Below are 13,984 nucleotides of genomic sequence, written 5' to 3' on the forward strand. Positions count from 1 at the left end.
CCTACCTGCAAACTATTCCGCCTCAACGAAAGGGACACATGAACTTTTGCTCAAGTCAATAGGAGAGACCAGTTGATAGGCGTATACTTCTTCAATCTACGAAGGTGCTCAGTTCAATCATAACTCTCCATTTAAAATACAAAGACTACAAATGACTGTAGCCTATATATACTGAACAAAGATATAAACGCAACATGTAGTGTTTGTTTCTGATTCATCAGCTGAAATAAAAGATCCCAGAAATGTTCCATACTCACAACAAGGTTATTTCTCTCAAATGTTTATGCACACATTTGTTTACATCCCTGTTAGTGAGCATTTTGTCCTTTGCCAAGATAATCCATCCACCTGACAGATGTGGCATATCAAGAAGCTGATTAAACAGCATGATCATTACACAGGTGCACCTTGGGCTGGGGACAATAAAAGGCCACTCTACAATGTGCAGTTTTGTCTTGTATTTTCTATTTTTAAATGGTTGGCTTTAGGCTTATATATTTTACTTAGTTGAGATGGAAGTTATAGGCCTACTGCTGCATTGGCCTATAAGCTATCTCCGAGTTCTATGCTCTCATTTCTTTAGCCGCCAATGGATCACAGTGTATCAATGTGTCCATATGGCAGAGGCGGGTGTTCTCCATTAGTTGAATTTAAATGTTTAGATTTTTATTATTTTTATTCAGCTTTTTTTATGATTAAGCAGGTGACATTGATTTTAAGAAATAAAAACGTTATTATTAAAATGAAACTGTTCCATGACAATGCGCATTGGCTATGAAAATAATGATAACTGGCACTCAGATCGGTAGAAATGCTAGGATAAATTGTGAGCTTACCCAAACTTGAAACTCACCTGCTGCCTATGGTCAGCTCAGGCCCTGTTCTAGCCTTTTTGGGGCCCTTTTCAGTTTTAAAGTTAATTTCCTGCAAGTCTAGGGGGCCACCATTGACTTATGCCATGTTAATATGATATCTGAGTGAGAATGACTAACAAATCAATGGGGGCCACCTGGAGGTCATGGCCCTTGGGCACGTGCCCTGTGTGCCTGGTTGGTATTTGTCCATGATTGTTACAAGTTTAGATAGCTGTCTAGACTAACTACCAATCTAAAGATAGTTAGCTGAAATGGCTGATTAAGTGACTGTCAGTGACTGACATAACAAGAGAAAAACTGCTGATGCACAACCACATTTCCAAATTGCACCTGCTGTATCCTACTATTATAACTCTCAATAGTTAGTTAAGACCTGACTGAGTTCCTTTTTGGGGGGGGGGGGGGGTCGGGACCCTTAGTGTCCAGGGGGGCAGGAAAAAACCTTTGCCCCATTGGAATGGAAATCAAATGCCCATGCAACTGATTGTTCTGGCGCCAGCCCTGGATGTGTCCCTCTCTAGTGAGTCCCTCCTGCCTTTCCTTGGGGTCCGCTGACTCTAGCCCTCTCCTGGCGACGAGAACATGTGGTACGCTTCCAAAATGAGGCATTCCAGAGCCAGCGACATCTGACTCCACCCATCCAGCTTTGTTTTGTCAACTGCGTGCGTTTTGGACCTACGAGTGCCAAATACCCATGTGTATTGGTTGCTTGGCGCGTCAGTTCTGATTTCTAGAATCAGTGGGAGGGGCAACGCCAGAGAGAGGTGGGAGGACTAGAGGCGGCGCAGCTGTCAGTTGTGTTCGTCCTTCTCGTCAAAATCTGTTGCAGACTCGACTAAAGTGTTTAGCAGCTCAGCGTACTTTTGAGAGCTTAATCAATGTACGGACCTATGGGAGATAAATCTTGTTCTCCCCATAACAACATATATCACAGCGTAAAGTTGACTGCCTTGCACTTTGGTAACTGTTGGATGGTAAGGTAGATTGAGTTGGCTTCTTTGAGCAGGAAGGTTAGGCTACCCTGGAAGCCGACACCAAAATTACGTGTGTTGTTTTAAGGATTTGTATGCGAAGTTTCTTCTTCCCAATGTTAATCTATCATTGAGTGTGAGGTAGCATCGTTGGTAGCATGCAGGACTGCTGCCAATCTGTGAGGTTGGGACTTGTTGCGTGAAAAACACGTCCCCCGGGAATAGTGTTTTCGGGTAAACCCTTTTTTAAAACCAATTTGCATTCAAGTCGGTGCGTGTCAGTGGTGTTTTGATTTCACAACAGGGCAGATTTTCGAGTGTCTGTGGTGGGTGTTCCCCAATCCTCTGATTCCAGCCCTGACAGTATACAAGTCAGGTCGACTTTGTGGAGACTGGAGAGCGAACATGAGACTGGATGTGATGGACTTTTGGCGTGATTAAAGAAATTGAAGTAATTACCTAGGCCTACCCAACTGCCGGACCGGATCGGCTCTAATGGTCTAACAGCCCTCGCCAGATGTGCGCTGGAGTCCAGTTCCGTGGTTCATATTTTTGGAAAGGAGCATGCAGACCCCTCCACAGCCTACCCGTGCACTTATATGTAAATAAATGGCACCCATAAACAACCAAAGACCAACGCAAAATCACTCCGAGGCAATACGTCGAATTTAGTGATTTCCTTTAGCCTGTAACTGCTGAGAAGATGTCGGAGCAAGAGCGCTATGGAGACGGACTGTGCGACGATGGAGCTCCGGAGATCATCCCGCCGAGAGCGTCCAGGACGGGAAGGCGGAGCGGAGTCATCCTCCCCGGCCAGGACAACGATACCATCGTCTTGGAGGCAGTGAGGGCAGCCCCACGCAGGAGCAGTATCATCAAGGTAAGATAGATGAGTTACTTGAAGTGATGGTTGAGGCTACATGTAATGATAACACTGGCAAAATCTATCTGACCGATTTAGGTTAACAGACCTGTTATACACAATCACCTGCTTTTACCTGAGCCATTTGTTTACCTTAGTTCACTCGCATAAAATCAAATAGCCAGGCTTCAAATTAAAAAGCCATCGGCTAATGCAGTAATTCCCCACCTATTTTGGTTACTGTACACCAACTGAATTTAGTTCTGCCTGGAGTACCCCTGAAGTATCCCCTCATGTGCATTTTACCAGTAGGCCTATGGTCACATGAGTCTTGTCAAGTACCCCCTGTGGATTGGCCAAGTACCCCCAGGGGTTATATTACTCCTGGTTGGGAACCACTGGGCTAACAGTACTGGAGCCTTCCATTGCTCTGTTCATAATGTGTATTCATCCACTTAAAGTGTCGGGAACAGACAGTAGACATGGATCCGCCGGATAAAGGAGGGTCAATAATGAATACAAGTAGGATAGGCTACAGTGTGTTGTGATTACATTAGCGTGCGAACATGAACAAGCACCAGACAAATGCCAATACTGTTCAGAGACTGTCTCAATTTGGGTCTCAGACATATTGTAATGAAACAGCAGGGAGCAGGTCTCGAACCCTCGACCTTCTAGCCCGAAGTCCGGCGCTATCGACTGTGCCGCAAAAGCATGCTCAAGCGGCAGAGTCGATTTCCGCGCTTATAAACCCAGGGTCGTTACAATATTAATCCCTCACACTGCACAGCAAAATCAGTTGTGTACATTTAACTCTGAAAGTGTATTTTCAGTGAACATGTGAGTCCCACTGAACTGGTGATAATATAACACTTTGGAGATTGTTAAAGATTTAACTCTGTTGTGGTGTTCCCCATTCAACTTTTAAAGTGTTCAAATTAACTTAACTGTGGTGTTTGCCAGTGGTGTAAAAATACTTTAAAGTACTACTTAAGTTGTTTTTTGGATATCTGTACTTTACTATATATATTTTTGTCAACTTTTACTAAACTACATTCCTAAAGAAAATAATATACTTTTTACTCCATACATTTTTCCTGACACCCAAAATACTTGTTACATTTTGACAGGAAAATGGTCCAATTCACACACTTATCAAGAGAACATCTCTGGTCATCCCTACTGCCTCTGATCTGAAGGACTCACAAAACACCTACTTCATTTGTAAATAATGTCTGAGTGTTGGAGTGTGCCTCTGGCTATCCGGCGATTTAAAAATGCTTAATATAAGGAATTTGAAATGGTTTATATTTTTACTTTTGATACTTAAGTCCATTTGAGCAATTCCATTTGCTTTTGACACTTAAGTATATTTAATACCAAAAACTTTTAGACTTTTACTCAATTAGTATTTTGCTGGGTGACTTTTACTTGAGTCATTTTCTATTAAGGTATCTTTACTTTTACTCAAGCATGACAATTGAGTACTTTTTCCACCACTGGTGTTTGCATAGCCCTACTATAGATTAATACGCAATACCTACAGTGTAAAACATTATTTAGAGTAAACTGGACTCACTTGCTTAGGGCTGACCCTTTTACACTTTCTCAGTGTATGAAGTGAACACCTGTAGTGTTATCTTTATATCTATTTTTTTATAACACTGTATGGTTCAAAGCCTAATTTGCATATTTCCCAGGGTGTCTTTTCTTTTTGAGTGAATTGTGGTTACCACCCATGACTCTATTTGTTATTTACGGAGACATGTTTTCTTTAATTTAAAAGACCTGTGGCCTTCACCAAGTAAGTACCTAGGTGAATGCTCTATGACGATATTTATACCATTAGGCCTTACTTTGATGGCCAAGTTTAATCTTAACACAGTGGTGTTAAGAAACTCCTGGTTTACAGGCCACATCAGGCCTGCAAGTCACATTAAGATGGCTTGCAAAGTGATGTATAATTTCTTTTGGAATTCAGAGTTAGGATATCCAACAGTTGACATTTTTGTTCACCAGCATTCAGAATGACTGTCAGGGTTAGGAAAGTTTATAAGAAGATTACCTAAACCAATTGAACTGGAACAACAATTTCAGTAACGGGTGCAAAAAATGTATTATATTTATCCTTGTGTAGCATAAGATTAATCAATCAATCAATGTACATGCAAAAACAGATATTAAAAACAATCTTTTTTTTTCTACAATAGAGAATGCTGGGAAATATGATAAGGATGGGCATGGTTTTGATGGGACTGTTTTACTCTCCAAAGTAAAACAGAGGTTTTTAACACCAAAACTGGGGGTTAATTTACACTCTTGCAGAGTGAATTTAACTCCTGAATCAACACTAGAAATGTTACACTGAAAAATCAACACTGGCCATTTTTCTGTGTGGATGACAATCTTATTGAGGACTTATAAGAACTGTTTCTCATTTTCGAGGAGAGGAACTTGCAGGGCGTCATGGTTAGTCTTTAATGGTGTTATGAAACTGAAATGATGTCAGCCTTTTGGTCTCAGTTCGTTTGGATATATACTGTAGGCAACAACAGGTGCCACTCGTGGTATCGTTTTGATTTTAACTGTTACGCACTGCATTTTTTCTGCAATGAATTCTCCAAAGAATGTAGGCTACACATTGAGTGAACAACCTGTGACGCCCGCCAGCACCTACTCCTGACAACAGAGCACATTCCACGCGCCGAGGGATCTCAATTCAGGCCCACACAGCGCATCACACATGTGCGTTCACATGCCAAACCTGTGCCTAACCTGTACCATTATGCTCACTTTATCTTCATTTCATAATGGAATTATGAGTAACCTGAATATGCCATTTTAATTATTTTATTTTTTATTACACCTTTATTTAACCAGGTAGGCAAGTTGAGAACAAGTTCTCATTTACAATTGCGACCTGGCCAAGATAAAGCAAAGCAGTTCGACAACATACAACAACAGAGTTACATATGGAGTAAAACAAACATACAGTCAATAATACAGTAGAAAAATAAGTCTATATACAATGTGAGCAAATGAGGTGAGATAAGGGAGGTAAAGGCAAAAAAAGTCCATGGTGGCAAAGTAAATACAATATAGCAAGTAAAACACTGGAATGGTAGATTTGTAGTAGAAGAAAGTGCAAAGTAGAAATAGAGATAATGGGGTGCAAAGGAGCAAAATAAAATAAATAAATACAGTAGGGGAAGAGGTAGTTGTTTGGGCTAAATTATAGATGGGCTATGTACAGGTGCAGTGATCTGTGAGCTGCTCTGACAGCTGGTGCTTAAAGCTAGTGAGTGAGAAAAGTGTTTCCAGTTTCAGAGATTTTTGTAGTTCGTTCCAGTCATTGGCAGCAGAGAACTGGAAAGAGAGACGGCCAAAGGAGGAATTGGCTTTGGGGGTGACCAGAGAGATATACCTGCTGGAGCGTGTGCTACAGGTGGGTGCTGCTATGGTGACCAGTGAGCGGAGATAAGGGGGGACTTTACCTAGCAGGGTCTTGTAGATGACCTGGAGCCAGTGGGTTTGGCAATGATTATGAAGCGAAGGCCAGCCAACGAGAGCGTACAGGTCGCAGTGGTGGGTAGTATATGGGGCTTTGGTGACAAAACGGATGGCACTGTGATAGACTGCATCCAGTTTGTTGAGTAGGGTATTGGAGGCTATTTTGTAAATGACATCGCCAAAGTCGAGGATCGGTAGGATGGTCAGTTTTACGAGGGTATGTTTGGCAGCATGAGTGAAGGATGCTTTGTTGCGAAATAGGAAGCCAATTCTTGATTTAACTTTGGATTGGAGATGTTTGATGTGAGTCTGGAAGGAGAGTTTACAGTCTAACCAGACACCTAGGTATTTGTAGTTGTCCACATATTCTAAGTCAGAACCGTCCAGAGTAGTGATGCAGGACAGGCGGACAGGTGCAGGTAGCGATCGGTTGAAGAGCATGCATTTAGTTTTACTTGTATTTAGGAGCAGTTGGAGGCCACGGAAGGAGAGTTGTATGGCATTGAAGCTCGTCTGGAGGGTTGTTAACACAGTGTCCAAAGAAGGGCCAGAAGTATACAGAATGGTGTCGTCTGCGTAGAGGTGGATCAGAGACTCACCAGCAGCAAGAGCGACATCATTGATGTATACAGAGAAAAGAGTTGGCCTAAGAATTGAACCCTGTCGCACCCCCATAGAGACTGCCAGAGGTCCGGACAACAGGCCCTCCGATTTGACACACTGAACTCTATCAGAGAAGTAGTTGGTGAACCAGGCGATGCAATCATTAGAGAAACCAAGGCTATTGAGTCTGCCGATGAGGATGTGGTGATTGACAGAGTCGAAAGCTTTGGCCAGGTCAATGAATACGGCAGCACAGTATTGTTTCTTATCGATGGCGGTTACGATATCGTTTAGGACCTTGAGCGTGGCTGAGGTGCACCCATGACCAGCTCTGAAACCAGATTGCATAGCGGAGAAGGTGCGGTGGGATTCGAAATGGTCGGTAATCTGTTTGTTGACTTGGCTTTCGAAGACCTTAGAAAGGCAGGGTAGGATGTATATATGTCTATAGCAATTTGGGTCAAGATTGTCCCCTCCTTTGAAGAGGGGGATGACAGCAGCTGCTTTCCAATCTATGGGAATCTCCGACGACACGAAAGAGAGATTGAAGAGGCTAGTAATAGGGGTTGCAATAATTTCGGCAGATAATTTTAGAAAGAAAGGGTCCAGATTGTCTAGCCCGGCTGATTTGTAGGGGTCCAGATTTTGCAGCTCTTTCAGAACATCAGCTGAATGGATTTGGGAGAAGGAGAAATGGGGAAGGCTTGGGCGAGTAGCTGTGGGGGGCAGTGCTGTTGACTGCAGTAGGGGTAGCCAGGTGGAAAGCATGGCCAGCCGTAGAAAAATGCTTATTGAAATTCTCAATTATAGTGGGTTTATCGGTGGTGACAGAGTTTCCTATCATCAGTGCAGTGGGCAGTTGGGAGGCCATAAACACACCCTCATAGAAGTTGTCTTCCAAAAGAAGCCCTCACCAGCACAGATTTAAATTCCAATATCTGATCATCAACAACGTTTAAATAGTTGTTATCAACTTAGATAATCTGTTTATAAAACAATAACAATTCAGAGCATCCAATGAAGAAGGATCCTGCCCTCTATCAATGAGCTCAGTTCGTGTCTGAGTCCAGGATGGACTGTGGTCAAATATGGTCTACAGTATATACTGACAAGATACCTGGAGTCTTCGCTATAACAATGGAAGTAAAAGTTTGTAAAGTTGGGAACATTCTAGCCGAATAAGAGTGGGCAGATACGCATGTGAACAAAAAAAATTCAGCTTCCTCTGCTTCACGCTTTATTTTCACACGGAGCGGAGTCAGCCGTCTCGCTTTGCCTTTTCCTCTCTGCTGTGGTTGACCCTGTGGTTGACCCTGTGGTTGACAACTGACCAGCAGCTACAAGCCAGGCTAGGGTGACATCATAGCTTTCCATGGTCGCTAGCGGTGATATGATGTCAGGTGACTTTACCAGAGGAGGATCATGTTATTGATAATTCACTGTTAAAGACGTCCTCCAGCGATAGTATAAATAAGGTAAAAGACACAAACTGAAGGGTCAAAACGTATGTGTGGAGCAAGATAGTGTATTTTTTTTTTTACTTCAAGGAGTTGGTCTGATGGTCAGATGTGATGTCATCAGCCTCCCCCCTAGCTTGAGGAACAATAGAGGAGCAGTAGAGAACAGAAGGGGAAAGACCCCCTCCCACCACCCCCCACTTGTGCCATGTTATGTCATACCGGGACCACCTATTGAGATGTGCCTTTTGTTAAATAAATCAGATGTTAAATGGGGTGAAAAGGAGACTGGAGGAGATGTCCACCCTTAGAGGACTTCTATGGAGGCTCCATACTCCTGTGTGTGTGTGTGTGTGTGTGTGTGTGTGTGTGTGTGTGTGTGTGTGTGTGTGTGTGTGTGTGTGTGTGTGTGTGTGTGTGTACTCCCAGCTGAGAGGCTCTGATGTGGTGATTGTGTTAACTGAGCCCTCTCTCTGTCCTAGTAGCAGGAAGTGTCACGGGTGATGCAAAGATAGAGGGATGTCAGTGACAGACACGGCGGGAAGGGAACAGAGGGAGGAGGAGAGAGGCAGAGGGAGAAACTAGGAGGGAAGGATGGTGGTGGGAGAGGGATGGAAGGGAGGGAGGATAGAGGGATGAATGGAGAGGGGCACAGAGGAAGGACAGGGATGGAGAAAGAGATGCATTAGACAGGGGGCTTGTGACTTGGCCCAGCCTCATGATGGCAGTGCTCATATTAGGTCCCATGTGTGAGTAACTGTGTCCTCCTCAACCAAAGATGCCCAGACAGAGGAACCCTGATAGGAACCTTGCTAATCAACAGGACTTTGTTGTTTAGGGAAACCGATGGAGACACACCCCTCAGAAATGAAGGGAAGGACGAGGTTGGCGGTGCCCATGTCTGAACTTCCCCTCTGGCTCTGAACAACACTGATTGATGCATCTACAGCCTCTGCTTGTCAAGTCTGTACATAGGAAGTGGTCGGCCCAGAGGTCCTGCATCTTATTTCTTTGAGTCATTTCCTTGTCATTGTCTCACTGTAAATTATAAAAAGAACAACACAAGTCATTCAGTCACACGATCAGGCACTAGATGCCCAGACCAGAAAGTTACACTGGTCACCCTGTGTCTCTGTCTCCCATTCCACTAATACCCATTAAAGTCCAAGGGCCAGACCCTGAAATTCAGGCTCACTTGGGTGACGATGTCTCATAGTGATTTTCTTGAAAGTTTATGTCCTCGGAGTTGGAAAATGTGGGATATCAGTGCAGCAATGGGAGGTTCCTCTGTGTTATTACTCTATTTCACCCCTCCATCACATCCATTTTACCCATAGGGATTTTACCCTGTAGAATAAAATAAAACTTTATTGTCCATCCAGGATGGACATTTTTCTTTGGCATCAGCTTAAATGAAAATGATCACATACTCACATCACATTTAAACCAGTCAGTCCATCATACTGCATACACTATCAACATAGAGGACATCAATACATTCACTCACAACTGGCCGCTGTCCCAACTGCACTGGATAGATAAGTACAAATACTGATACAATTGACTTTGCATTTAGCAGTCCAACAGCACAAGGAACAAATGAATGTTTGAAAACGTTCTTCTTGGCCTTGGGCATTTTGAAGCGCCGGCCAGAGGGAAGCCTCTCCAACTGAGGGTGTAGAGGGTGCGAGGGGTCGCCAACGACAGCCAGGGCCTTCTTTTTGGCTGCCTTGTGGAACAGACTGTTCAAACGTGCCTGCGGTCGACCAATTACTTTACTGACTATGTTTACTATTCTGGTCAGTTTGCTTTTGCTCCTCACGCTCAGATTACCAGACGGTCATATTGAACAAGAGGATGCTCTCCACCAAGCTGCTGTACACCCTCTCCAGAACATCCTGGCTGACCCCAAACCCCTTCAATTTCCTCATTAAAAACAGCCACTGGCTTGCTTAAAAAAAAATACAGTCTGCGTTCTCTGTAAAACTCAGCTTGTTATCATTTTGTGTCCCTAGGTATTTAAAACACTCAACCACCTCCACTGGTTGGTCGTTCAGAGAGAGTGATTGGGACCTTGGCAAGTTGTTGCCATTGATGATCAGATCCTTTGTCTTTTCCACATTGATGTGGAGGCCACTTGACCGGCACCATTCATTGAAGGTTGTTTAAAATAGCTGTCCCCATCTGACGTAGAATCTTTAAAAAAAGACTCCCACCACAGCCATGTCATCAGCGTACTTGAAAAGGCTCACATTGTTTCCTTGGATCTTCATCTCGTTAATGTAGATAGAGAACATCAACAGTGAAAGGACACACCCCTGGGGTGCCCCTGTGTTCAGGGCCAGTTCATCAGAGAGGGCCCCATTCATGAGGACCCTCTGTGTTCAGGGCCAGTTCATCAGAGAGGGCCCCATTCATGAGGACCCTCTGTGTTCAGGGTCAGTTCATCAGAGAGGGCCCCATTCATGAGGACCCTCTGTGTTCAGGGTCAGTTCATCAGAGAGGGCCCCATTCATGAGGACCCTCTGTGTTCAGGGCCAGTTCATCAGAGAGGGCCCCATTCATGAGGACCCTCTGTGTTCAGGGTCAGTTCATCAGAGAGGGCCCCATTCATGAGGACCCTCTGTGTTCAGGGTCAGTTCATCAGAGAGGGCCCCATTCATGAGGACCCTCTGTGGGCGGTCAGTTAATAAAAAGTCCTTGATCCAACCTGCCAGGCCTCCGTTAACGTTCAGGTCCAGTAGTCGTTTCAGCAGTATGTGTATTTGCATTGTATTGAAAGATGAACTAAAGTAAAATAAATAAAATGTGATGATATGATTTAGCATGTTGAAGGGGACTAGCCACCATGTTCACCAAGGTCAGGGTAGCATCCTCAGTCCTTCTCTGTGGTGATATGATTTAGCATGTTGAAGGGGACTAGCCACCATGTTCACCAAGGTCAGGGTAGCATCCTCAGTCCTTCTCTGTGGTGATATGATTTAGCATGTTGAAGGGGACTAGCCACCATGTTCACCAAGGTCAGGGTAGCATCCTCAGTCCTTCTCTGTGGTGATATGATTTAGCATGTTGAAGGGGACTAGCCACCATGTTCACCAAGGTCAGGGTAGCATCCTCAGTCCTTCTCTGTGGTGATATGATTTAGCATGTTGAAGGGGACTAGCCACCATGTTCACCAAGGTCAGGGTAGCATCCTCAGTCCTTCTCTGTGGTGATATGATTTAGCATGTTGAAGGGGACTAGCCACCATGTTCACCAAGGTCAGGGTAGCATCCTCTGTCCCCTCTGTGCCTGATAGGCAAACTAACGGGTCCAGTTGATCTGCTATGGACAGGGTAAGGTGCTTACTGACAACCCTTTCCATGCATTTGGCCAAAAGGGGCGTGAGGGCCACAGGTCGAAAGTCAATGGTGATTTGCCCTTTGACTTCTTAGGCACCGGTACGATGGTCAACACCTTCCAGGAGATTGGCACTGTACAGGTGCTCAGCAGGAAGTTGGCACTGTACGGGTGCTCAGCAGGAGATTGGCACTGTACAGGTGCTCAGCAGGAGATTGGCACTGTACAGGTGCTCAGCAGGAGATTGGCACTGTACAGGTGCTCAGCAGGAGGTTGGCACTGTACGGGTGCTCAGCAGGAGATTGGCACTGTACAGGTGCTCAGCAGGAGATTGGCACTGTACGGGTGCTCAGCAGGAGATTGGCACTGTACGGGTGCTCAGCAGGAGATTGGCACTGTGCGGGTGCTCAGCAGGAGATTGGCACTGTACAGGTGCTCAGCAGGAGATTGGCACTGTACGGGTGCTCAGCAGGAGATTGGCACTGTACGGGTGCTCAGCAGGAGATTGGCACTGTACGGGTGCTCAGCAGGAGATTGGCACTGTACGGGTGCTCAGCAGGAGATTGGCACTGTACGGGTGCTCAGCAGGAGATTGGCACTGTGCGGGTGCTCAGCAGGAGGTTGGCACTGTGCGGGTGCTCAGCAGGAGATTGGCACTGTACGGGTGCTCAGCAGGAGATTGGCACTGTACGGGTGCTCAGCAGGAGATTGGCACTGTACGGGTGCTCAGCAGGAGATTGGCACTGTACGGGTGCTCAGCAGGAGATTGGCACTGTGCGGGTGCTCAGCAGGAGATTGGCACTGTGCGGGTGCTCAGCAGGAGATTGGCACTGTGCGGGTGCTCAGCAGGAGATTGGCACTGTGCGGGTGCTCAGCAGGAGGTTGGCACTGTACGGGTGCTCAGCAGGAGTTGAAACAGTCGTGTGAGAACTCCCTTGAGCTGGTCGGCGCAGTTCTTCAGTACTTTGCCCCGTAGTCCGTCTGGGCTCGGCGCTTTGTGTGGCTTAATATGTGACACGCATGAGGCCACCTCGTTATCTGGACAGGAGAGGATTTGGGGAAGTTCTCACATTTTTGTTTACATTCGTCTTTAAAATTGACAGTGTCAAATCTTCCATAAAAACAGTTAAGGTCGTTTACAAAGGATGAACAGTGCAATTTTATTGTTCTCTTTTCTTTTCCCATCATTCATTGCATTAAGCCCTTCCCATGCTTGTCTTGGATTGGCTGGACAGAACCTCTGCTCCACTTTATCCTTCCAGTCCTTTTTATCTTTCCACATTTTTGACCTGAATTCATTTTCTTGCTCCTTTACAGCACCAGCATCTCCTTTACAGCACCAGCATCTCCTTTACAGCACCAGCATCTCCTTTACAGCACCAGCATCTCCTTTCAGGAATGCAAACTTCCTTTAATTGAGGCACATTTTCAAGACCTTAGACACCCAGGGCTTGTTGTTGGGAAATACTTTGACAGTTTCTGTGTTAATGACAGTATACTCACAGAACTGGATGTATGACGTAATGCTGTCTGTCAACTCTTGGGGATTCCTGCACGAGTCAAAGTACACCTCCCAGTCTGTGACGTCAAAGCAGTCCTTGAGCTCCTCCCTACTCTCCTCTGTCCATACCTGAATGGATTTCTCTACAGGTTTTCCGCATTTCACCTGCTGCTTGTATCTCAGGTAGGAGATGGGTAACGTTATGATCTGATTTCCAGATGGGTGCTCTGGACACTGCCGTGTATGCATCATCTCCGTTGCCATAACACTGGTCCAGGATGCGAGTTGGACAGGTGACGTACTGTTTGGATCAGCTGATCGGGAAAGCCAAGAGTGGGGAGGTGCGCGGAGAGAGAGATCATATTAAAATCCACAAGAACAAATACTGTCTGGTCAGCTGATACTGAAAGCGCAGCATTGAAACAGTCTGTAATCCTGTCAGCAGCTTCCTTATTGTTAGGTCCAGGTACATAGACCAGAATAATGGTAATCTGTCCAAACTCACTTGGTAGATAGAATGGCCTGAATGATACAATGAGAGTCTCATAGTCTCTGGTGCACATTTATTCAATCACATTACAATGCGTGGCCCAAGTATTATTTACGAAGATACATAGCCCCTCGCCTATTGATTTATGTAATGTTGTTTAGTCTCCGTCTGCTCTAATAGCAGTGTATCCATCAATGTTCACATCAATAACAGTGTATCAATCAATATCCTGTAATTCAATCCCAGCCCCCGTTCCCGCAGGAGGCCTTTTGCCTTCTGGTAGGCCGTCATTGTAAATAACAATTTGTTCTTAACTGACTTGCCTAGTTAAATAAAGGTAAAATACATGTTGTCCTGCTTGAGCCACGGTTCTGTA

At 45.0% G+C, this 13,984-nt stretch overlaps 1 protein-coding gene across 1 annotated transcript in view; it reads left to right on the forward strand.

Annotated features, from left to right (window-relative positions):
* Window positions 1-1,654: 1,654 nt before the first annotated feature.
* Window positions 1,655-13,984, forward strand: part of LOC106582372 (inactive phospholipase C-like protein 1) — a 128,544-nt gene continuing 116,214 nt past the window's right edge. The window contains exon 1 of the mRNA XM_014165430.3: window positions 1,655-2,726. Within this exon, the coding sequence (XP_014020905.3) occupies window positions 2,550-2,726 (177 nt within the window). The 5' untranslated portion in view covers window positions 1,655-2,549. The remainder of the gene's footprint in view (window positions 2,727-13,984) is intronic.

The sequence above is a fragment of the Salmo salar genome, chromosome 21 (assembly GCF_965601325.2).
Source record: "Salmo salar chromosome 21, fSalSal1, whole genome shotgun sequence".
Taxonomy (NCBI): domain Eukaryota; kingdom Metazoa; phylum Chordata; class Actinopteri; order Salmoniformes; family Salmonidae; genus Salmo; species Salmo salar.